The 24,926-nt window shown below is 44.7% G+C and overlaps 1 protein-coding gene across 3 annotated transcripts in view; it reads left to right on the top strand.

Moving 5' to 3' along the window:
• The window catches only part of NSG2 (neuronal vesicle trafficking associated 2), a 62,096-nt gene that overhangs the window by 4,367 nt on the left and 32,803 nt on the right, over positions 1–24,926 (top strand). The window contains exons 1-3 of one of the 3 annotated variants that reach the window (XM_042946274.1): positions 2,637–2,958; positions 3,865–4,015; positions 20,240–20,323. In XM_042946274.1, the coding sequence (XP_042802208.1) occupies positions 3,887–4,015; positions 20,240–20,323 (213 nt within the window). In that variant the 5' untranslated portion in view covers positions 2,637–2,958; positions 3,865–3,886. Of the gene's footprint in view, positions 1–2,636; positions 2,959–3,597; positions 4,016–20,239; positions 20,324–24,926 lie in introns of those variants that run through there. The other 2 variants (XM_042946285.1, XM_042946265.1) reach the window with 2 other exon arrangements.

Raw genomic sequence — 24,926 nt, 5'->3', positions numbered from 1 at the left:
CAATATTATAAATGTCTCAGTTTTTCCCAAGATGCCAGATTTTCTATTGATCTATAGATTCAATGCAATCTCAATCAAAATCCTAGCAAGTTATTTTCTGGATATCAATGAACTAACTCTTAAGTTTGTGTGGAGGGACAAAAGATCCAGAATAGCCAATACAATATTGAAAAAGAAGAACAAAGTTGGAAGACTGACACTATATGACTTCAAGACTTACTATAAATCTACAGTAATCTAAACAGTGTTTTACTGGAGAAAGAATAGGCAAATAGACCAATAAAACAAAATAGAGAGCCCAGAAGTAAGCTTAAATAAATATAGTCAACTGATCTTTGATAATGGTGCTGGAACAACTGGATGTCCATATGCAAAATAATTAATCTAGATGAAGACCTTACACACTTCCCAAAGATGAACTCAAAATGGATCACAGACGTAAATGTAAAACACAAAACTATAAAATCTCTGGAAGTTAGCATAGGAGAAAATCTAGATGATGTTGGGTTTGGTGGTAATGTTTTAAATACAACACCAAAGGCATGAACCATGGAAGAAATAATTGATAAGCTGGACATCAGCAAAACTAAAAAATTCTGCTTTGCAGAAGATACTGTCAAGAGAATGAAAAGATAGGCCACAGACTGGGAGAAAATATTTGCAAAAGATATATTTGATAAGGAACTGTTATCCAATATATACAGGAATCCTCAAAACTCAACAATAAGAAAACAATAATAAAAAATAAAAACAATAAGAATAGCAATAGAATAAGAATGACAATAGAATAAGAATAACAACAGTAAGAAATAAGAAAAGAAAACTCAACAATAAGAAAACAAAGAAAAAAAACTGAACAATAGGAAAACTCTCATTCATTCCTCCTGGGAATGGACAATGGTACAGACACTTTGGAAGTTAGTTTGGCAGTTTCTTACCAAACTAAACGTACTCTTATCTCATGATCCGGGAATTGCACTTGTTGGTTTTTACCTAAAGGAGTTGAAAACTCATGCCCACACAGAAGCGTGTAGAGCAGCCACATTCATAATTGCTAAAATGCGGAGGCAACCATAATGTCCTTTAGTAGGTGAATGGATAAACTGTGGTACACCCAGACAGTGGAATCTTACACAGTGCCAAAAAAAAAAAAAAAAAAAAAAAAAAAAAAAAAGATGATCTATCTAGCCATGAAAAGACATGGAAGACACATAAATGTATTTTATGATGTGAAAGGACCAATCTAAAAAGTCAACTTATTGATTCCAACTATATGACATTCTGGAAAGGCAAAATCACGGAGACAGTAAAAAGATCAGTGGTTGCCAAGCATTAGGGGAGAGGGAGGGATAAATAGGTGTAGCACAGAGAATTTTTAGGGTAGTGAAACTATTCTGGATGATAGTTTGATGGTAGATACATGTCATTACACATTTGTCCATAATCCATAGAATATACAACACCAAGATTAAACTCTAAACTGTCAACTCTGGATGACAATGCTAAGTTTGGATTTAAGACTATTATTTCATTATTTGTTTCTTGTTTTCTTTGTTTTTGTTGTTGTTGTTCCTCTTTTTTTCTTTCCTGCCTTTTTTGGGGTTATTTGAATTTTTTAGTATTCCATTTAAATTTCCTTATTGCAGTTTTGACCTTTGTATATTTTTGGTAATGCTGGGGATTAAAATAGACATAGCTAACTTCACTGTTTAGTGGGGATCAATACTTTACCACTTAGAGTATAGAAACGTTACCACCATAGTGGTCCCTTTATCCTCCCTTCTTTATGTTGCATTTATCTTATATATTACATCTATACATATGGAAAACCTCATAAAGATGTCATATTTTTGTTTTCAACTGTCAAACATATTTTTCAGAACTCAATAGGAGAATAATAGTCTATAGACTATTACAGTGATAGTCTATAGTCTATAGACGAATAGAGTTATATTAAAGGGTTTCCTTGAGCACAATCTTTTCTTATTCACAACTACTCTGCAAGGGAGGAATTATTATTCCCACATCCGAGATAAAGAAATGGAGGCGGGGAGTGAATACAAACGTCCAAGATCCTCACAGTCAGAACTTTAGAGACCTTGAAGTCTAGGACTTTGCCTTCCCTGATTCCAGACACCAACCTGGAAAGTATACGTGTGGACTGCATACAAACATCTGTGGCCATGGATCAGGGCTCAACTTTCAGTTCCTGGTACTATACCAGCTATGCGACCTTAGCTGACCTGTGTGTTTATAGTGGCATTGTGAGTATAGTAGCTTCTCACATGCAGTGCTCACCATGTTACCTGCTCTGAGCTCCCTTCCTGTTGTTATCACATTCACACCTCATACTAACCCCATCACGTTTTGCAAATGAGGGAAAGAGTCTGAAAGAGACTGGAAAAGTGCCCACTGCATGGGAAATACCCAATAAATATTAGTTCCCCTTCACTCCTTACCCCAGGTCAGAGCACAGTGTAGGTCCTGTACCATTTGGGTTTTCAGAATATTGCTCTGGAAGATTTTAAAAGGTGGTCCCTCCTCCTAATGAATATGTCTCCTTTCGTTTTTCTAAAGACTCAAGGATTGCTGGTTATATGGTTATTATTATTATTACTACTATTATTATGGCCAGAATCCCTCCCACTTCTTGAAACCATTTTGTCCCATGCCCTGGTTGTGGCCATGCATGAGAAACAGCAGGTGGTGCCAGATGACAGATGGTGTGGGAGCCCGTTCCCCGGTGGGAGGGGGCGCGAGTGAGGGAGCAGGCAGGCAGCTGCCAGGAGCTCTTCCCCTCTCGCTCGCGCCTCGCTCTCAGAAACTCCCAATCCAGACACAGGCAAGGCGCTGTCCTTTCAGCACCACGAGCTCGGGCTGAGGAGGGAGGACTCCTGGCCGTCCTCCTCCTCTTCAAATTGGCTTGAATCTGCTCTGACTCCCCAAGAGTGCATCACAGTAAGTAGGCATTTGTTTTTGCTATAACCACTGCTCAATATCCTCCGACCCTTTACCATCCCTTTCACCTCCACAACAACCCTATTTTGTCTAATAATGTTCCATCATCAGGATTGACAAGAGAAATTCAGTTGTCTGGGCTTCTAGGGTTGGGGTGGGAGTACCGTTTGACTTCCAAAGGAGCTTGAGAGAAATATATGCGATTTGTTTATTTAGTTGGCAATCTTGCAATGTGGGGGTTGCTAACTTTCCATGGAAGCAAAAAAAAAAAAAAAAAAATGGCCCTTCGCTATTGAGGAAATGGAGGAATTCCATGGCTGAATAAGAGGATCAGGTTCAAGCCAGTCCTTTTTTGTTTTAGGAAATTGTACCTCCTGTACAACCTACATATCATGTGAAAGGGTGCAGTATACATAGAGACATTGAATGTACTTATTGTATTTTAGGGAGATTGCTGAAGCAAAGCCAACATAATAAAATAGCAAGGTGGTAAGGTGTGGTGGTAAGGTGAAATTTATCATACTGCAGAGTGACCCAGAATAATGGGATTTAATTTTGCAGTACAAATAAGCTTTTCACTGAGATTATATGACTGTATTAGCTCTAGTGTCTTGGATTTTTTTTTTTAAAGCTTGTATATTGTTTGTGTAAGTCTGGGATTTTCCTTGAGTTTCCCGAATTTTAAGGCTGTTGAACCCCATGGGTGGGTGGCAGATTTTGATGATTAAAGAAGTTTTACTGGATAATGAGAATCATGTCAGGAAATCTAGCAAAAGATAGATAGATGACTGATCTCTATATTGAAAGCCGAGTGAGCTGTTGAGGACAGCGCTTTTTCTCTGTCGTCAGCCTTCTTTTTCCCTGCCTCACCTCCTACTGTAACTAGAACCCCACTGCTTGCCTTAGGTCTGGGAAGAAAGGTGTAAGGATGGTGAAGCTGAACAGTAACCCCAGTGAGAAGGGAACCAAGCCGCCTTCGGTTGAGGATGGCTTCCAGACCGTCCCTCTCATCACTCCCTTGGAGGTTAACCACTTACAGCTGCCTGCTCCGGAAAAGGTAAAGCAGATACTCCTCTCTCCATCGGTCCCTCATGCTTCCCCCACCTCAGGAAATAAAGCAGCAAAAAAAAAAAAAAAAAAAAAAAAAAAAAAAAAAAAAAAAATCCCACCTCTCCAAACCTTTCATTCCCTCAGCCCAATATGTCCCTTTTCTTGTAAAATGTAGTTATTCCTTTCAGAGACATGACATTTCTCATGTTATTTCAGGTTTATGGTAAGTGTTTACTCATTTTTTGTTCACATATACATACATGGGCAAGAAAATTAATCTTTCTTTTTTAAAGTTTTATCGTAGCAGATGAGGGCTAATAAGCTTGTAGATGGTGGCAGAGAAAATTGTCTTGATTATTTGGGGGAGGTGTTTCAAAAATTCACTGGTATAGATTTGAGGACAGAGAATTGGATGCAGTCCAACAAGCATTTAGTTTGCACCTGCTGAGGCCCTATCCCTGCGCTACAAGTTGGTTACGAAAAGACAAATGACAAAATCCCCATCTAGTAAAATACTTAATATAATGCATCAGGGTAAATGCTATACCTGAGAATATCACAGGTTGTGAGAGCACAGGGGTGGAAACAATTAAATTCTGTTGGGGAGGAAGGGGGCTGGAAGGACAGATTAGGTAAACTGCAGAGGAGAACATTTGAATTTGGCTTGTAAAGGTGAGTAAAAATCTTCCAGATAGACTACAGGAGGAAAAGACATTTAAGACATAGGCAAAGCATGGAGAGCTTTGGAGAAATAGCATGACTAGAGTAGAGCATCTTTGGGGGAGGCGTGGCTGGAAATGAATGACTGGCTGATGGCACATCTCCTGACATGGGAGTAGTCCATGAAGAATGGAGGTGGGCATTTGTACAAAGGTGGGCACTGATACAAAAGTCATTCCGTGGACAGAGGTGGGAGAAACATTATTGTTTAAGATCCAGTTGAGAGAACTTGGGGTTTTGCAATGCGAGCTTTTGCACACTGTGAGAGTTAGATTTGGAGGTAAATGATATAGTTCCCTGGCTGAAGAGCAAACAATGGATCATTCCATCTGTTTGATTTTCTCATTGGCATCTCCAGGAGGGCATTGTGTGTCTTAACCAATTGGCTCTAGCCAATGAACAGAAGAGGAGCCAAAGCTAGATAAAGGGCCTGGCTGATTGGCTGGGGGTTGAGTCATCTGTTTTGAAAGTGCAGAGGTTGTCAATCTGAGAATGTACATGGGGGTGGCAGAGATAAAGGATCCTTGAGCCATCATGAGAGACTGATAAGGCTTTTAAAAATAAAATGTGAACAGGCACTTAACACTAAAGAAATGTGAAAGAACAGTATTAGCTAGGTATCTGCTACAGGAATAGCAGAGGTTCTCAGTTTTTGACTGCGTATTAGAATCATCTGGGCGGGGGGGGGGGGGCTTTGAAAATCCTGATACCTGGGCTACATACCAGAACAATTATATCAGAAGCTCTGGGCGTGAGACCCAGGCATCAGTATTCATGAAATCTCCCCAAGTGACTCCTGTGTGCAGCCAAAGTTGAGCATCACTGTGGTAGGTGCACATCTCCCCATGGGAGTCAGGGATTATGCACACAAATTTATAGGAGAAAAGGCGAAGGATCAGAGAAATTTGGTTAGTCATCCAACCTTACAGACAGGAGTAAGCAGCAATGCTGGAATCTGAACCCAGATATAATGGAAATTGGAGAGGGAAAAGGAGATATTTTCTCAAGGTTTTGTGAGGCTTTGGAAAGAATCTTTACCCTTCTGCCAACAGCTATAGCCTGGAAGACCTGTATGTCCCTTAAAGGTGTGCAAGGAAAACGGATTGTGGTGAGGTCACCCCTCCCCCAATGCCTATAAACACCTGCAAATCATCCAGAGATACCATGGCCTCTGTCTCCCTTTACTCCAACACCATTCCATCCTCTCACTTTTGGGGGCTTTCTTCTCTGGTTTCGAGAGGAAAAGGCATAATAACCATTGAGTGTCCAATCCAGATGTACCGAAAAGCTGTCCCAAAGCCTGAAGGACAAATACATTGGGGACCTGAATGCATGGAAAGGGAAAGCAATGCATTCTGGAAGATGCAAATCCCTAGAGGGACACATCCTAACAGGGGCTCGTCACAGACATTCATGACAAAGTTTTCCTACCAGGCGCCTCAATTTCCTCCTTTGTGAAGTGGGGAGGATCATCCCTACCTCACAATTGTCAGAACAAAGTTAGATATGGCCTCATATGTAAGATACCTGGCACAAAAGTAACTATACAAGAATAATAATAATAATTTTCAAGTGCTTCCTAAAAAGTAGATTCTGTTCTAAGCTGTATGTAAACACACTAACACACACACACACACACACACACACACACACACACTTTTCTTTCACCCTTTCAATAGTTCATAGGACTAAATAAGGGAATTGTTACTTTAATCTAATTTTTGAAGATGACAAAATTCAAGCATGGAGTGGTAAAGTAACTTCCCAAAGCACATAGTTAAGGGAGCATCCTGGCAATGTCTAGAGAACCCAGAACCCAAGTAGTGTTGTTCCAGAAGCTTCCACTTCAGCAGAAACAAGGAGCCAGCTGGCCTGAGAGTCCACCGACTTGGGCTTTGGCTTGAGCTCAGTTGCCCATCTAACAATGTGACTCATGTGACTTTTTTCTCCTCCCTTAGACCTCTTCTCTGAGCAGGAAATTATCGAACGGTTTTCCATGCTAGCGCTTTGATTTTATAATATTCACAGGAGTAAACACATTTCCCCCCGACGTGACAACGGATGCGTTAGAAGTGAACTTGCACTTGGGGTCATCCACGTGCTTAGCTGGCAGCAGAGATGCTGAAGCCCGGCCCTGCCCCACCTTTCACTATTTTGCCCTGGCTGATGTCTTGCAGCAAGTTTCTTAAGCTCCCTCAGCCTCTTCATTGTAAAGTGGGGATACTGGTATCGGGACTCAAGTCACAGGACTGTAGGGAAGGTGAAGTGAGTCCTGATGCAGTTTTTAGTTCTTTGGTTAGGTTCCAGTCAGATGGTGAGTGTTCGAAAATGGGCACATCAGAAGGAAGTATATTTAACCCTCATGTTGAATAATGTTGTTGTTTTTTTTTTTTTTTTTTGAAAATGTAAAATGCAGAGTGTGCTTGGTGTGTGATAGTGACAATCGTCTTTAGGTTTGTTCACTAAATGTGCTTTAGTATGAAGACGGAGTTTCAGGGGGAAACCTTTCGGAAGCTAACTGGAGAAATGAGCATGTCTGAAGCCCTGTCTCTGGGCTGGGAATGGGTCTCACGAGGCATTCACATCCATTATTTCAGTTAATCGTCCCAATGGCTCTGTTGGGGGGTGGATAGTGCACCCATTTCACTGATGGGGAAACTGAGGTTCAGGTCAGTAGAGTGACTTGCCCAAGCCTCAAAGACGGAGTGGGAGAGCTGGGGTTGGAATCCCAGTGCACCTGAAACCCCGATTTTTCCCTCTGCACTGTGCTGCCCTCAATAACAAGAAGCCTCCCACCCCCAAGAATGCTTCCTCAAACTCTCATCTGTGGCCCTGCTCCTCCTTGAGCTCCCTGGATCAGCAGGTGAGGCCTGGGCACCATCCTCCAGAGAGAACATCCCGGCCTCCAGTGCTCCCTCCCTGCCCAATACTGGAGGGATTGGTGCCTGCCTCAGGAGGGGAGAGAGGCCAGCATCCCACCTCCACACTGCACCTGAGGGAGCCTCCCTGGAGATGGGACCGGGCCCTTCTCTCATGGAAACCCTTTTCAGTCACCTGCACAGTCTACAGTCCTCAAATCCTGGCCTTGGCAAATCCTTCTCTGCCCACTGGCTTCCATTCCCACCACTCCTACTTTGTACTTTGAACACCAGCAGGTCAGACCTACCTAGAGCAGTGGAGGGTGATTTTCCCCTCAGTGGAACATTTGGCAATGTCTGGAGACATTTTTGGTTGTGACAACTGTAGGTGGGGGGACACTATTGGCATCTAGTGGGTGGGGGCCAAGACTGCTGCTAAGTATCCTACAGTGCATACGATGCACCCCCCAAATGTCAACAGTGGCAGGGTTGAGAAACACTACCCTCGAGTTTTCCACACTCTCCAGAGTGGTTCCTGCTTCCTCCTCCTTGCACAGGCCATTCTTTCTGCCCAGAATGCCCTTCTCACCCCTTTGCCTAATAAGCCAGAACTCATCTTCCTAAACCCAGCTCAGATGGCAGCTCTTCTGGGCACCTTGCCTAGCCACCCATACTTATAGCTATGGTTTTACTTATCAACATAGAAGGTATTCACTCACTCAGTCACTCCCTCGTCCAGCAGATCTTCTTGGGCGCCTTCCATGTGCCAGGCACTGTGCTAAGCTACGCATAGCCAACCATGAAAAGTCAGGCAGGACCACTGCTTTCACGGAGTCTCCAGTCCAACGGGGCAGACTTCAAGCAAGCCATCATACAAACAGCTGTACAGGGACGCAAGCTGCAGGAAGGGCTCTTAAGGAAGGATTATGGGGCTGTGATGTGAGAAAGGATAAGGCGCAAGAGACCTGATTGTGACGCAGGCTGGTCAAGGGACGTCCTCCTGGGGAAGGTCCCTCCTTGACACCTGGGGGATGGGTGGTAAGGGGAGTAGAGGCAGAGGGTCATGCATGTGGATAGGCACTGAGGGAGTTGGAAGAATAGGCAGGAGGCCCGGTTGGCTGGGCATTCTGAGTGAGGGAGAGAGATTTGAGAGATGAGGTGAGGTGGGCCCAAGTTCATGGGGGGCTCAGTGTACATTCTGAAGGGGTTTAAAGTAGGAGAATAATAGGATCAGGTTTCTATTTGAGGAAGATTCCTCTGGCTGCTGTGGGCCACCCTAAGGACGAGGGACCCATGCTGGGTCTCCTGGTCTCCTCTTCCTTGTTCCTTCTCATGTATCCCTCTTACAAAACCAGAGTAGTTTTCCCACGACAGAGGTGACTGGGTTTCCTACACCATGCCTCCCATGAGTGGTGAAGAAGAGAAGTGAGTGGCAGGCAGGAAGTCAGCTAGAAGGCCACTGCCATGTTCATGAGGGAGGTGGTGGTGGCACGCACTAGGGCAGTGGCAGTGGGAATGGGGAGGGGGGCGGACTTAGGTTGACTTGGTGTCTGGTTGGCACTGAGGGTACTTGCCCACTAGGGCCTGAGGGCCCTGGCTGTGCCTCATCGTGCAGCCTGGCATGCAACGGGCAGTGGGAAATGCTGGCCGAGTAAGGTCCCCTGTCCCTTGCATAGCCTAAAGCTGGGCTTTAGTTTCTCCCCTTGACAGATGTAGGAATAGACTTGAATCCAAGCAGTTGGGTGGCTTCTGCAGCCCATGAGCACAAGCTTTCTAGAGGCTGGAACATCCGTCTGCAGATACCATATTGTAGGACATGCCTTTAGGGCCCTGCTGCCTTTGGTGTATCTAAGTGACCACAGTAACTCGGATGTCCCCACAACCCATCTGTGAGGTTGCAAGCATTATGGCCATTTTACAGATGCAAAAACAGACTCAGAGAGGTGAAATGCTGTCCTAGGACACCCAAAGGATCAATGCACCAAGACCTGCACACAGGTGCGCTAAGAGATGCCAACGAATGGGCGGCAGGTCTGCAGAAAGCAAGCCACAAATGAACACAACTCCACCTTGGCAAAGCCCCAGATGAATCATGTATTTGGCAAGCTAGCAACCAGGCTGTGGGCAAACGTTCCTTTCCTTTCTACTGATTTAGTAATCAGTAGTCTTTTATGTCCTGGACGAGGCTGGCTCACCTGCTTGTGGGAGGAAAGGAATGCAGACTTTTGGAGATCCAGTATTGATGTTTGGTACACTTTGTATTTTGCGTGGTAAACCACAGGTGCTTTGTAGCCCCAGAGGCCTGGGTTTGGGTCTCAGCTAAGCTATTTACTTACTGTGTGGCTTTAGGCAAGTTGCTTAGCATCTCTGGGCTGTGTGTGTGTGTGTGTGTGTGTGTGTGTGTGTGTGTGTCCTACAGTAAAATGAGCATAATACCTACCTAACAGGGCTATTGTGGGGAAAAAGCATGAAAATGGTCTAATGGCACACAGATGGTGATTTACTAGTATAGCTTCCTACCTTTCACTGGACATCCTGACTGTGTTTCCTGAAGTTCACATTTTTGGACGATGACTCTAAAAATAAAAGATGCTGAGAAGGATGGGGTTTTCAAGGTGAGGGTACAGGGGGGCCCAACAGGGTGGACCTGGACGAATGTGGCCCAAGAAAATGCCTCTCCTGTCACTGAGTTCTGTGTGCTTTCTTGGCCTCTCTTGTGGCTTTATCAGAGGGTTCTTCTTCTCTCTGCAACACAGGATCACAGAACCATCAGCCTTTCCTTAGAGAGCAGCAGAAGTGCACGTCTCTGCAGATTTGAGATTCACAGAGCCCCCTTATTCTATTCTTCAGACACTCTCAAGAAACAGTTTATAAATCGCCCCGAATTGGGGCAAAGGCTCTGACCAGGCAATTCCATCAAATAGACATAAAATGACCACTAAGCATATTTGAAATTACAATTTAAAAATATAATTTTAGGGGCGCCTGGGTGGCTCGGTCGGTTAAGCGTCCGACTTCGGCTCAGGTCACGATCTCACGGTCCGTGGGTTCGAGCCCCGCGTCGGACTCTGTGCTGACGGCTCAGAGCCTGGAGCCTGCTTGGGATTCTGTGTCTCCCTGGCTCTCTGCCCCTCCCCCACTCGTGCTCTGTCTCTCAAAAATAAACATTAAAAAATGAAAAAAAAATAATTTTAAGCAAAATATAACTTTTTACCTATTAGATTGGCAAAAAAGAAAAAAATCCCCAAATGACGTTTGGTAACGTCTGGTGCTGTTAGCAGAGCTAATGTCTGGAGCTAAGCAGAGCTTCTCGGCACACTCTTGTTGGTTACATAATGTGGTGCAGTGTTCTGCAGAGGGTGTGTTGACATCGCTTATAAAATTTAAACTATAGATACCACTTGATTGGTATGCTTCTTACCGGAAGGTAGTGACCTTAGGGGTATATTTTTTTCAAGTACGCCAAGGTTTATGTATTAAAAAAAGGCCTGTGAACAACTGGAATGTTCCACGCGCTTGGACGGGTGGGATGAACTTGAGTGCACGGCTGTGGAAGGCTAAGTGGCTGTTGTGAGAACGAAGCATTCTTGCTTGTGTGATGTGGAAGGAGTGACAGACATCGCTCCGTTAAAACAGCTTTAAGGAGCATGATATGGAATCATCCTATTTGTGGAAACACATCTGTGTGTATGTTTTGTCCTTAATTTCACAAAACAGGTTTGGAGAGACTCACAAGACACCCTTCAATGTTGAGGGAGTAGGGATAGGGGTTGGAAGGTGGCCCGTTTGAAGGCTTTCATTCTCTATTTTTCATACTCTTTTTTTTTTTTTTTACCATGAGCATGTACCAGATTTTCCGCTTCTAAAAAGTCACCCCCATTCTCCCAGATGGTGAGACAGTCTTGGAGCATGGAAGTGACTCGCACACTCACACAAGGAACAAACCGGTGTCCCAGCATGTGGAGGAAGGCATTATAGCAGTGCGCTTTGAATCGGAACCCTAACTCTGTCACCTACTTGCTGTGCAACCCTGGGCAAGTTTATTAGCCACTCCGTACCTCTGTTTCCTCGCTGTTAAAAATGAGGACAATCATCTCTTCCCGTGAGAACTGTTTTAAGGGCGAAATGAGCCAATGTAAGTCGAATGTTCACCCGGCTGTCCAGCGCGGAGTAAATGCTAATGCAAGGCTATTTTTCTTGTTGCTGTTGCTATTCTTACCATTCTCAGCAGCTGAGTCCCAGAATCAGGATCATTGTGGAGAGCACAGGGCTGGCCTCAGACCACAAGCAGTGCTGAGCGGTGAAGTGGGCTGGGCCTCTGGACCACAGAGGACAGGCTCAGAGGCAAACCTGCGGACCTCTAGTCTAAGGATTCTGGCCCAGGCATCTAGTTTCTGCTCATAACAGGAGCTGGAAGCCTCCCCCTTCCCCGCAGAAGACTGGGTGGAGGGTCCGTCATCTGGCCACATGCTATGCACTGCCACGGAGTTGGACACACGTAGTCTTATTGGACTACAGCTGGTGCATCTGATGCCCAAGTGGCCCAGCCTCCATTCTGCCTCTGAGCAAGGAAAGGAGACCTGATCCCGTGGAAAGAGCCCTAGACTGGGAGTGACGAGACCCATACTAGAGTCCTGCTTCTGACCCAATCTTTCTGTGTCAGAAAGGGCAGCAAATCCCTTTCCCCCCTCTGGGCTCCCATCTCCCCTGTGAGAGAGGGGGTTGGACAATACTACCACTAATGTCCTCTGAGCACTAACATTTTACTCTGTTCTGAGCCCTCGCCAAGCTTTGAGGGCCCAGAGAAAGAGACTCAAAGCCCAAAAGACGGAGTATGGGTTAAGAGGTGAGCGGGGGAGCTGGGAAAAGTTTCCCAGTGAAGTACTCGGGCCCCATCTGATCAACTTCACCTTGTCTCTTTAGAGATAGGACTCATTCATTCAACAGTAATTCATGGAGCTCCTAATGTGTGTCAGGTGCCATGAAAGCAGAATCAGAAGGTGATAATTCTTGAAAGGTGACATTCTTAGTGGGTGGTACTTGGCGCTGAGCCAAAAGCTTACATTCAAGGTCTGGCCCTGCTTTTTAGTAGCCGTGTGTGAGGTGGTGAGGTCATTTCTGCTCTCCAGGACTCAGGTACCTCATCTGTAGAATGGGGATAATCACTCCTACTTCAGACTGACTGAGAGGGTTTCCTGAGAAATAGGCTGTAAAGCTTTTGGCACAGTGGCAGAGGGTACCCACTTTAAGTCAACGATAGGAAAGAGCACGGGGATCTTGAGTTTGAACCACCAGTTCAGCCACTTACCAGTCATTTGGTCATAGGCAAGTGGCTGACGTCTCTGAGGCTAAATTCTCTCATCTGAAAATAAATGGGAACACTAATGACTTTAAAGAGGTTACATGAAGATTGGGGAGAACGTTGTAAGGAGAGTTAGGAGAATTAACCAACAACAACACATCACTAGGGTCCCTAGCAATAGTGCCCGGCACACAGTAGGTGCTCAGCAGATTCATTGTCCTGCTCTGAACTTCTCTCTTAGCTGCAGAGACGAGCTTCAGGGTGCAGCTTAGATCTATTTTCAGCCCGTGCAAGTCCAGCTCATAAAAATACAATCTTGCTCCTTGTCAGCACTTCTGCACTTTAATTTATTGTTCTTGCCAATCCTGGGGCCTCTCCATGTGGGAACCTCTTCATTATTGATAATCCCAGGAAGTAGTATTTTAAATTTTTATGATCTGTACTTTGTGCCATCTGAACCACCATGTATTATCTGGCCTTGCCAGTGAAGGGGGAATATATCCAGATGAGGGGTCCTTTCGGGATGAATAATTTATCCCGTTTTCACAATGCCAATTATGTTAAATTATGTTCTTCATATCAGCCGCTGACAGGACAATGGGGACTGATGTAAAATATGAAAAGAAAACAAACTTGTATCGGTGCCCAAATCCACAATGGTATTTGAAACTATGGAGGTTCATTTTTTCCCAAATATTTGTTAAAACCCTACTTTAAATAATAAGAAAGAATGTGTCCTCTTCTCTCTCCATTTCCCCACCCTCCCCTCCCCATTTCTGTTATTAATCAAGGAGCTCAGGGCTCCGGGTTTTTTTTTTACCATTTTTTTTTTTCAACTGCAGAGAATAGAGCCTTTCTTTGCAAATTTATTTTCTCTTCTCTCTTTCTTTGCTTATGTAGGCTGATTCCTCCAAGGTACAATTAATGATTGGCTCACATTTCTTATGCTTTCCCCTTCATAGTACTAAAAAAAAAAAGGCGACTGTTGCCATATCTTCTTTTATAGAAGGGAAGTGTTTCTGGCTTCCCTCCACGGGAACAGAACATCAAATTTCATGACACGCCCAATAGCCAGTTGATTCCAATAACTCTGTAGGGTTGTATTTCTCTTGTTCTCCACATCTTTTTAGTGTATCTCACTGTGCAGAGGCTTCTCCATTATTTGTATGACACATCTGGAAAGCCACTCTCTGGTTTATAATCCTTCCTTGGCTTTTCACTGCTTTCAAGTTAATCTTCAAGATGCTTGGTGGCATTCAGAGCTCTGTTTACCCCTCACTTCACCTGCTCTATGTTCTGGCCACTCAAAACCACTCATTGTGACTGCTCCATGTGCCAGCCTCCTGAGTGTTTTCTGAATGTATAGTGGTATCTTCTGTTCCCTCGATCTAGAAAACTCTTTTCCCTAAGTTTGGGGAGGCAAGCATGGAAACAAGAAGCTGGCCAGAGAAACCATTCATGGAGAGATGATGATGCTCTGGACTAGGGTGGCGGCAATGTAACTGGACAGGTGGATTGATTTCAGAGAAATGCTTGAGAAGCCGGAGCTGGTGCTGAAATGGATTTGGGGAGTGAAGGCAAGGGAGGAGTCATGGGAGAATTCCTGTATTTGGTTTGACATGAGCACTAGCCTGGATAATACTGCTGTTTGGGGGAGATGACTTGAGGAAGAAATGTTGAGAGGCAGGTGGATCCACAAAGAGCTTTGCTGTGGACGTGGTACATTTAGGCATGTTGGTCCAAGGGCAAATGTCCAGTAGGGTAAGCTGAGTTCTAGATGAGGTCTGGATTAAGTTATAAGGATAAGGATGGACTTGGAAGTAATAGGAGAGCAAATACTCAGAGGGGACTTGTAGGAGGGAAGCACGGCCATGACCTCACCCTGAGAGATTCTAACACTGAGAGGTCAAGCAGAGGGGGAGGATCTTGAAGAGGGAACTGAGGAGAACTGGTCAGTGAATGGGAAAAAAACCAAGAGCGATACTGCCATGGTCCCAAAAGAGAAGGGCGTTTCAAGGGGGAAGGAGTGAACAAGAATACTGAGAGGTCAAAGAAGAGAGCAGAGGACTGTCTACTTGTTCTAGGTACATGGGCAAACACCTGCTTTTGATGTGGATATGGAGTTCTAATGAGCTAACACTTCCTTAGGGGCCAAGGTAAAATATTACATGGTAATCTGGGTTACTTTTAGAGAAAAGGTAGCTTAGTTAAAGAGAGGAGATGACTGAGGACCAGCATGGGTCACCAGTGTGACCCTTGGCCTGTGCTTGAACTCAGTGGCTTGAGGAATGGGATTCCAAAACCAAAATAACTGTTTACATTAGCAAGCCACTCAGAGCAGGGGTGCCTGGGTGTCTTAGTCGGTTAAGCATCCAGCTACAGCTCAGGTCATGATCTCACGGTTTGTGAGTTCGAGCCCCGCGTCAGGCTCTGTGCTGACAGCTCAGAGCCTGGAGCCTGCTTCGGATTCTGTGTCTCCCTCTCTCTCTCTGCTCATGCTCTGTCTCTCTCTGTCAAAAATGAACAAACATTTAAAAAATTAAAAACAAAAAAAGAAAGTCATTCAGGGCGTAAGTAGCCAGTCATAGAGGTTCAGGGAAAAAGCAGGACACGGTTTTTAAGGAGGCCTATGACCCCCACTCTGTCAAACTCAGCACCTCCCATTACTGCAAGTGGTAAATGAGATACTTTAAGAAGAAATATGGTATATAATTATAAATACTATTATTATTTATGTATTTATTGTAAATATTATATATAAATTATATAAATAAATAATATATAAATTTTTAATGTATATTTTGAACTTGATATACGTGAAATCAATCATATAATATATAGAAAACATTTGTGTCTGATTTCTTTTGTTCAATGTAATGTCTCTAAGATTCACCCACGTGTGTGACATTCCATTTTATTATGAATAAACCGCACTTTATGCATTCTCCTATTAATGGGCATTTAGATTGTTTTCAGTTTGGAGATATTATGAAAAAAGTGGCCATGAACATTTTTATTGTATCTTTTGGTGGACGCATTATATTTTGAGGTGATTTTTTTTTTTGCTGGTGCCCCCCCTCAAAAAAACCCCTATTGATTTTGTGATGCTTATTTGGCCATCTTGCTAAATTCTAACAGTTTTCAGTTCATTTTTCTTGGAACACATTTTCATCAGATAGAGCTGTTTACCTCAAGTAACAGAAAACCTAACCCACATTGGATTAAGGTCCAAGGAGTATATATTTGTCCCTATAACTGCAGAGTCCAAAGTGGACTTCAGACAAGGTATGATCCAGAGGGCAGCATGTGATCAGGGCCCATCTCCGTTTCCCTAGGTTCCTCCGGGCTCCGCCCTCCTTCACCTGCTACCTTTGTCTTCATCTTGGGTCCTCCTCATTGGGACAACAATCTCTACAGAAGTTTCAGAACTCAAGTCCTCAATACACCAACCAGAGGAAGAGCATGCTCTTTGAGGAACACCCATAAAAAGCAAGGAGGCTTCCTTCCCCAAGTCCCTAGTCAATACTGCCTCCTATACTATTGGTCCAAATTGGGTAACATGCCCATTTGTGAGCCAATCAAAGTCTATGATCAATAGGATGGTATGCCCTGATTGGCTTAACCTAATTAAGGGACCGTTCCTACCATGAGGGAGGCATCGGCCCGACCAGACCACATGGCTGCCACGCACTGGGGCAAGGGTGAGTTCCCAAAAGGATATCTGGAAACTTTTGATCTAAGTGGATGCCAGAGATGCAACCACAAAATGTTTATTATGATAATTAGAATGACAGGGCCTATAATGATTATTCATTATCTCAGTCCAACAGTAATATTTTTAAGGTTCTGTCACCCATCTTGAGGCATCAGAAGACATCTTTCTCAAGATGTCAGCTATGCATAGGGTCTTCTAAATTAATGTGGAATGATGAAAATGGTTTTGGGCTTTTTGAGCTTTGGAAAAGATGTTTGTAGAAATAGTGGGGCAGAAGAAAGGATGAAGAAACAAATGCTTCTTCACATTTGATGTGTGATGTGTAGATGGCCGAGATCTGATGGCTAAAAATCTAGCAGCAAAGGGATCAACCCAAGAGGTGGTTGATTGTTGAGATGGCCTTGGCCATGTGGGAAGGCACATCAGTTTTCTAGTGTCGGACAACAAATTTTCAAAAAGGAAATGGCTTAAAACAACACCATTTTATTATCTCACAGTTTTTGTATGTCAGAAGTCCAGGCACAGGTCAGCTGGGCTCTCTGCTTGGAGTCCCACCGGTCTGAAGTCAAGGTGTTTGCCACTCTGCCTTTTTGTCTGGAGTTTGGGATCTCTTTCCAAGCCCCCTGAGGTTGTTGGCAGAATTTAGTTACTTGTACTTGTAGGACTGAGGTCCCCATCTTCTTGAATGACCTGGATGTCAGCCTGGGTCACTTTCAGCATCTAGAATCTGCCCTCAGGTTCCAGCTGCATGGCCTTCCTGTAACATGTCAGCTTACTTCTTCAAGGCCAGCAGGAGAATCTCTCTCCAGTCTGCTGTGATGGAGTTTTATAACGGCAGAATATCACCAGAGGAGTAACTATGCCATCAGAGGCCATCATCCTATCCACACTCTAGAGGGAGGAAACTATCCTGCACACATACACTGGGGTGGGGAACGGTGGGGTTAGGAAGCTAGAGGGCCATCTGAGAATACTACTTACCAGAAAAGGCAAAGGCATTTATTGCCCCAAGCCTTATGGTTCACATGACACAATGCCCAGGAAATTTACTATGTCTAGAAATAGATACCAAGATGCATCATAATACACACACACACACACACACACACACACACACACACACGTATGTATATATACGTACATACAACATGAAAATAGGGAAAAGACATTATAATTCCCAGCTTGTGAATATTTCTAAAAACGTGGATCAGAATGAGCAGACATCTACGTTTTCCACACCACTTTATAACCTGACAGTTGATCTAGTGATATCCAAAATATTTTGAATCATTAACATTTGTAGAATAGCCTCTAAGTTCACAAAGCACCTGCACATACCCAGAACATTGAGTTAGGTAATAATAGAAACACCTAGCATATGAGCTATGCTTTAAGCAGTTGCTTCCTTAGTTACATTAGCTCCCGACTCTCATGTATCCATTGAAGTTCCCATGAAAGCAAACAGCAAACTGTGTAGACCACGTGGTATTTCACACTTTTCTTTCTCTGGCCACATGGTTCACTTTGCAGAAAATGTCTTTCCTTGGCTTGCTCACCCAGTAAACTTCTGTTCATCTATCACCCCCTACCTTTTTTTTTTTTTTTTCTTTTCCAGACAAGGAGGTCAGGAGGAGCATGCTTGAACAGCATTCCTCTTGGGAAGTCCTTGCATTGCTCTTGATGGGCTGGGTAGGGAGGACCTACGGGCTGACAGGTACAGGACAGCTCAATTCCACATCTGCTTCAAACATCTAGGGAAGAAACTTTGTCAGCTCTCAGAGGCAGTGTTCAAATAAACATTTGTTATTGAATGAATGGTCTGAGTGCTTATCCTCTACTAACTCATTTAAACCTTATAACAACCTAATGAGGTATTTATGGTCATTGCCCCATTTTATATATGAGAAAACAAAGATACAGAAGGCTTAGCGGAGCTAGTATTCAAAGGGTATGAATACCCTCCCTACAATACCGACAGTACCAGTATCTACCCCACAGGATAGAATTGAGATACAGACGTCAAATATTCAGTGCCTGCTATCTGCTATATAGTCAATTTGCAAAGAAGGAGACCTGCTTTTATTACCCGTGGGCAAAGAGGCGTCTGCTTTCCTGTCCTTTGGAATAGGAGGCTGAAAGAAAATAAAAAATTAACAGAACGATCCACTCCATCTCCCCAGTAGCCCTCACCTTTATTTGACTGCCCCACTTCCCTATCTGAAGGAGCCAGGGCTTGCTTCTGCTGTTTGGAGAGAGGTGAGATACAAGAGGAGAACTGACATCTGTCAAAGGGTTCTCGATGATGGGGAGGAAGAGAGGGGCTAGATGGGCGGGGCCCCGAGCCTCCTTAACTAACATATTGAAGTTATCCACATGGGAGATGTTCAGTAAAGTAGTCCTTTCCCCACCTTTTCCTTTTTGAGCTACATTTAGTCAATGGCATGCCTCACAGACTTAACATGCTTCACAGGAGAAATTTTTGCTCGAGTCAGTACAATCGACTGCTGTCTCCGGGAAAACGCGGTGGGAGTTTTCAGTGAAGATTCAGTTAATCTAAGCTCCAGCGAGAAGTAAGAGTGATCATGGTTAAAAGACAGCTTCCTTTTAGCTGTGTGACCTTGGGCAAGTGACTTAGCATCTCTGAGCTTCAGTTTCCTTGTCAGAAGAATGGAAATAGTAGTGGTATGTAGATAAATGCATATGAAGTGCTCGATCCAGTTCTGGCACATGATAAATAATTCCAAAAATATTACCCATTATCATCTCATTTAACCCTCAAAACAACCTTGTTCAATAGGGATGACGATTATGGCTATTGCCCATGTTTTACAGGTGAGGCCCTGAGTCTCGGACAGCTTCGGTGTTCTTCCTGATGCTATGGCACTCAGCCATCGTTATTGATTATCTGTCAGGTTCTTTTTTCTTCTGCTTTGCCTACACAGTGGGACGCAGTTCCATAAATGCCTTGGCAGGTTGACAGTGTATCTTGATAAGATATTAACCACCTCTGCAAAATATTCAGACTTCAGAAAAATATGATCCAAGAGATTCAAAGACCTTTATGTTTTTCTTGGTGCAAGCCCTTAAATCAAATTGCAGTGAAGTGTATGTAGAAAGGTTGAGCTTCAGGTTGTTCATCATAACTTATTTACATCACCCAAACTGTGGAAACCACCTAAATGTTCAACAATAGAGACCCATCGGACTAATTGTAGAGTACGCATCCGTGACATATTATTGCTGCATCAAAAGGCAAAATACAATTGCATATTTGTCTACATTAAAAAATGTTAGTATATTGTTGTATGATAAAAGTAGGTTATGATTCACAAAGCACGAACCTGTTACATAGAAAAATATATGTTTGCATAAATAGCACACATATACATCATAGACGCATATAGACACATATAAATACATCTGGAAAGGTATGACCAAAATCGTCACCTATGGTTGCCTCTGTTGCAATGGGGAAGTACGGATAACTCGAATTTTCTACGCTCTTGTGTGTTTGAGAGGGAAGTTCTTTATTTTCTGTTCTTTGTGCGATGTATAAAAATTCTAGTTACTGAGAAAAAGAAAAGCAGAGAAGTGTTCGAAGTCTCCACGTGTGCTAACACTGGCTGAACATTTCAGGTGATTGTGAAGACAAGAACGGAATATCAGCCTGAACAGAAGAACAAAGGAAAGTTCCGGGTGCCGAAAATCGCTGAATTTACGGTTAGTTTCTTGACGGGGTGACACAAACTGTAAAGGTAAGGCTGGCTTCCGCCAGCTCAAGTTTCTTCGTGCCAGTGGAGTTGCTGCTACTGAAGAGTGGGAAATGGCATAGGCTTTTTCTAGAGGATTTCTCGAGGCCACGCTGTCCGGGGGCACAGAATCTAATCAAATAACAAAAGCTCTGCCTCTCGAACGCTACTTACGCTCTCTTCTGCACTGGAATGCTCAGATAATTTGATAATTGATACATGTGTCTCCTTTCCTCTTTTTCCGCCTGTCCCTGTCTCTCTATCTTTCCATCACAATCCCCGGGAAATATGATGGAAATGTATTTTTACAAAACCCTCAAATTTCAGTCAGTGGATGGTTGCAACAAAATGCAAAAAAGACAAAAGGAAAGACAAGCTGACTTCTTAGTGGAAAAAACCAAATGGATGACTTTCTATTTCTTGGTCCTCCTCACTCGGAGGACTGATAAGTATATACCACTGTGATAAGTTGCTTGAAGGAGCCATGAAGCATGCTGTGCAAGGAGGACCTCAGGGAAATAACCTGGAGAAGTCACTCAGGTAGCTGGGAAGAGCACAGCTTGTGCAAAGGCCCTGAGGCTGGTCCCAATCTCGAATAGGAATAAGGGCAACGAGGCGAGACTGTCGGCAGTGGGTAGGGATCAGGCAGATATGAGACAGGAGAAGGGGGCAGAAGGCAGACAGTTCTAGGCCTTGTAGACTATATGCGGGAATTTGGGTTTTATGCTAGAAGCATAAAGGAAGCCTCTGAAGGACTTCAAGGAGGGGAGAGACATGATTTAAGTGGGTTTTAAATAAAGCACGCTGGCTTTTATGTGGCTGATGGACTGCAGCAGGCAAGAGGGAGCGTGGGGAGACTATTAGGCTACGGCAATCGTCCGAGTAGAAAGAGACGGTGGCTTGAACAAGGATAGCAAGCAGATAGAGAGACACAGGAAGACCTAAAAGATATCTAGGAAGCAAAATCAGCCATGATTTTACTAGGACCAGTGGTTCTGACAATGGATATGGGAGCAGTCTGACTGGGTAGGAGCCCTGTCTCCAGCTTAGACCAGTCAAGGGGCCGCGCCCAGCCAGCAAACCTCATTTATCGAACGGAGGTGATACTAGGGTTGCTGGGAGGGTGAAGTACAGAAGACATGCAGAGCCCTTGGATCTGTTCATGGTAAGTACCCAACAAACCGTAGCTATTTAGTGTCAACCGTGACTGGGGATTTTGAAAGTAAAAACAGCTCTTGGTTGGTTATCTGGGACTGGAGTGTGTATGTGGTGAACAAGCCGTTCCCCATCTCCCTGCTAAATCTGTGTTAGCGCAGCTGGGTGTGTGAGCCCGGGAGGGAATGCGGCCCCTCTGTATGCATCCCTCGGGAGGGTGAGAATTCCTTGGATGCTGACCACCTCCCCCACCTCTGAGGGCCGGGTTCTCTTACTTTGGGCTGTAGCTTTCCTGTCTGGCTCAGCGTGGGCCCGGTGAATATGGGCGTGGCCTGAACTGCAGACCTTAAAAGAATGAGCACTGAGCTTCCAGGGGAGGCCGGGGCCATCCCGGAGCATAAGGACGCACTGGGCCAGAGAGGGAGCTGACCTGTGCCCCCCCGCAGCGGAGACCATCAGAAATATGCCCGGATTCAGGAACCACAATGTGCACTGCAGTGTTATTTATAAAATCAAAATATTTGAAGCAATGCTACATTGTCACCAACTTCCTCAGGATTCTGTAAACAAGCCCCGTGTCCCTATGATGGGCTATTTTGGCACTTTCTCAAGGTTTCCTTTTTCTGAGAGAGTTGTTAGTTAACTCCGAATTACCCATGAGATATTTTCGTCTTCTTTTGACTTTCCCCTGCTTTCCAAATTTGATATGAGCATGCATTATTTCAGTAATCAGAAAAGAAGTAGACTTATTATTTATTTATTATTTATTTATTTATTTATTTATTTATTTATTTTTACCAAATAGAGTGTTACAAGCTTCTGGTGGAATTATTCTTTATTTGGCAGTCATTTTAAAATGATGGTGATGAAGACACACAATAATTTGGGCAAATACTTGAGAGAGAAAGTTAAGTGAAAAAAGCAGAGATTAAAATTGTGTGTTTTCCAGGATTGGAACTATGGGAAAACACACACACACACACACACACACACACACACACACACACAAGTAAACAGAGGGGGGAAAAACGTGGAAGGAAATGTATCAACATATGCCGTCTGTGGCTGTGTTATCTGGGGTGGTGCTGGATGATTTTTTTTTCCTCTTCTTTGAGCACTTTTGGTATGTTGCCATTTAATCCTATTTAGCCTCCACAAGCCCCCGAGAGACTGATGTATTCCTCCGTGTCTCAAAGGGGAACCATGGTTCAGGACAGTGACCGTGACCTGCTCCTCTAGCCAGCAGGTGGCAGGGCCAGGGCTCAGAGCTGGGCCAGACTGGCCTCTCTGTTCAGCCAGGTTGCCCACGGTGGTCACTTCCCGCTCAAACAGAAGTGGGTCAACTAAGAGAAAAGGAGGGGCTCAGTCAGGGTCTGGGCCTGCGGAAGCTCCCCATGCAGCTTGACTCGATTGGTCCTGGGAGTCAGGAAGGAAGGTATTGGGTTTGGGGGCACCTGTCCTTCGTCAGCACTGACTGTTGGGTGTGGGCGGAAGCCCCGTTTGTTTACGTAAAGCAGTGAGCATTCACAAGCCTCTCTGCTTTCTCAAAGAGAGCTGCCCCTGGGCGGTGTGGAGGGTATATCTGTAGGGGTGAGAGGGCCTGTATGTCAGGGGCCTGGGAGGAGGCTTTGAAGGCAATTAGGAAGAGTCTAGGGTCTGAGCTGTTGGCTGCAGCAGGGCTCAGGGATCCGGTGGGCTGTTCTGAAGATGGGATTTATAGGACTTTTTCCTGGTAGAACAAAGGGCTATTGGGGACATTCCTTGGTGTCTCGTTTGGCTGGCTGGGCAGGGGCATGCTGTCCACTGGAGCAGGAGCTAGGAGATCTAGGCTGGGGGGATGCCTGGAGTGAGAGGTGCCTGGGGGAGATGGCCAAGGATGGTGGTCTGGTTGCCCTTGGATGTAAATGGCCTGGAACTCAGGATGGAGTTTTGTGCTGGAGAACCGGCGCTGCAAGTCAGAGAGTTCCCAGCTAGTCTTAGAGAGTGTGGTGATGGTAAACAGTGGCTGGGCTGCCTCCCCTCGGTCTTGCTCACCGGCAGGGGTGACTGTGGGGCTGGCCAGCAGACACCTGCCCCTCATTCCAGGACCTTCACAGGGGAGGAACAGCTCCCTGCTTCACATTTCAAAACTGACCCGGACAGAGCAGCTGGAGGCAACATGAGAGAATGAGAGGACAGAACCGGGCGGGGGAGATGAACCGAAAAAGACTGGCTGAAAGAATCACCTGGAATGTTTGTCTTTTCTAAAACCAAGAAGGCTCTTGCGAGGGGTCACAGACTTGAGAAACTGTTCATCAGGCTATTTGAGACAACAGGAGCATGCAGAGAGGAGCCCTTCCTTCTTTCTTAGTGCTGGGACCTAGGTGTTCTTCTAAAGCTGATTTTGCCATGAAAGGTGCTATGGAGGGTGCTGGCACCGTGCAAGGTGCTGGTGCTGGGGAGGATGTTGGTGTTGTGGAAAGTGCTGGTGCATCTGGCCATGCTGTCAGACCTGCTTGTCCCCCAGGCTGGTGTGAGAAGGAACTGAGTGTTGCATTTGGAGGCCAGCGTGTCAGGTTAATGAGAGGTGTTCTGGGTCTTTGGGGCTAGGATGACCTGGGCAACTGAGATCACGTCCCTGTCCCCTCTTGGCTCCGTGACCTTGGGAAAGTCCCTTCACCTTTCTGAGCTCCTGATTCCTCAGTAATAAACCAGGCCACACCGTTGACATAACAAATAGTGTAAGTCCTTGGTACCCTCTAGATCTTAATGAATGATCATTTTATCTCCTTCCTGTTCAGATCCCCTTTCTTCCTCCTGGGTTCTTAGCTTCCTGCCTAATTAGCCAGCTTTTGTCTGCTGGCTGAGGCAAATCTGGGCCTCCCTTTCCAGCTTTCCCCCTTGGGAAAGTGCAGGAATTGTTCAAGGAGAAGGCAGTTCAATGTCTGGATTCATGGGCAGTCTCTCTGGCTATCTACAGTGACCTCTGGAACCACCTTTTTGCCTACTGAGGAGTGTAGGCAAATTTTTTGGTAGGCTGTTCCTCAATAGATCGGTTATAATAGGAATAATCCTAGTATTTGTTAAAATATGCTTTTAATCCACTTTTCAGCCTAATAACAACCAAGAGGTACTCCTATTGTTATCCCCATTTTGCAGATGCGGAAACTGATGGTCAGAGAAGTGAAGTGGCTCCAAAGGCCATTCAGCCCGGATGTGTTAGAACAAAATAAGAACCCAACCCTATCCCACTCCCTCTGCCACACCTTCGTGCCACCCTGGGATTGCCCTTGCCAATTCTGTGGCTGGCTTGCCTTCTTTCCTTCCTTGTTCTTCCTTCCCCCCCCCTTTTTTTTGTCTTTATCAGTATTTGCTCCGAGCTGGGGCCAAAGGCCTGTTGCCGGGAGACAAAGAGTGCATGAGACAGAATTCTCTTGCTC

Source organism: Panthera leo, chromosome A1 (genome assembly GCF_018350215.1).
Source record: "Panthera leo isolate Ple1 chromosome A1, P.leo_Ple1_pat1.1, whole genome shotgun sequence".
Classification (NCBI taxonomy): domain Eukaryota; kingdom Metazoa; phylum Chordata; class Mammalia; order Carnivora; family Felidae; genus Panthera; species Panthera leo.
The sequence above is the reverse complement of the archived record's forward strand: the minus strand, read 5'-3'. Positions and strand labels throughout refer to the sequence as shown.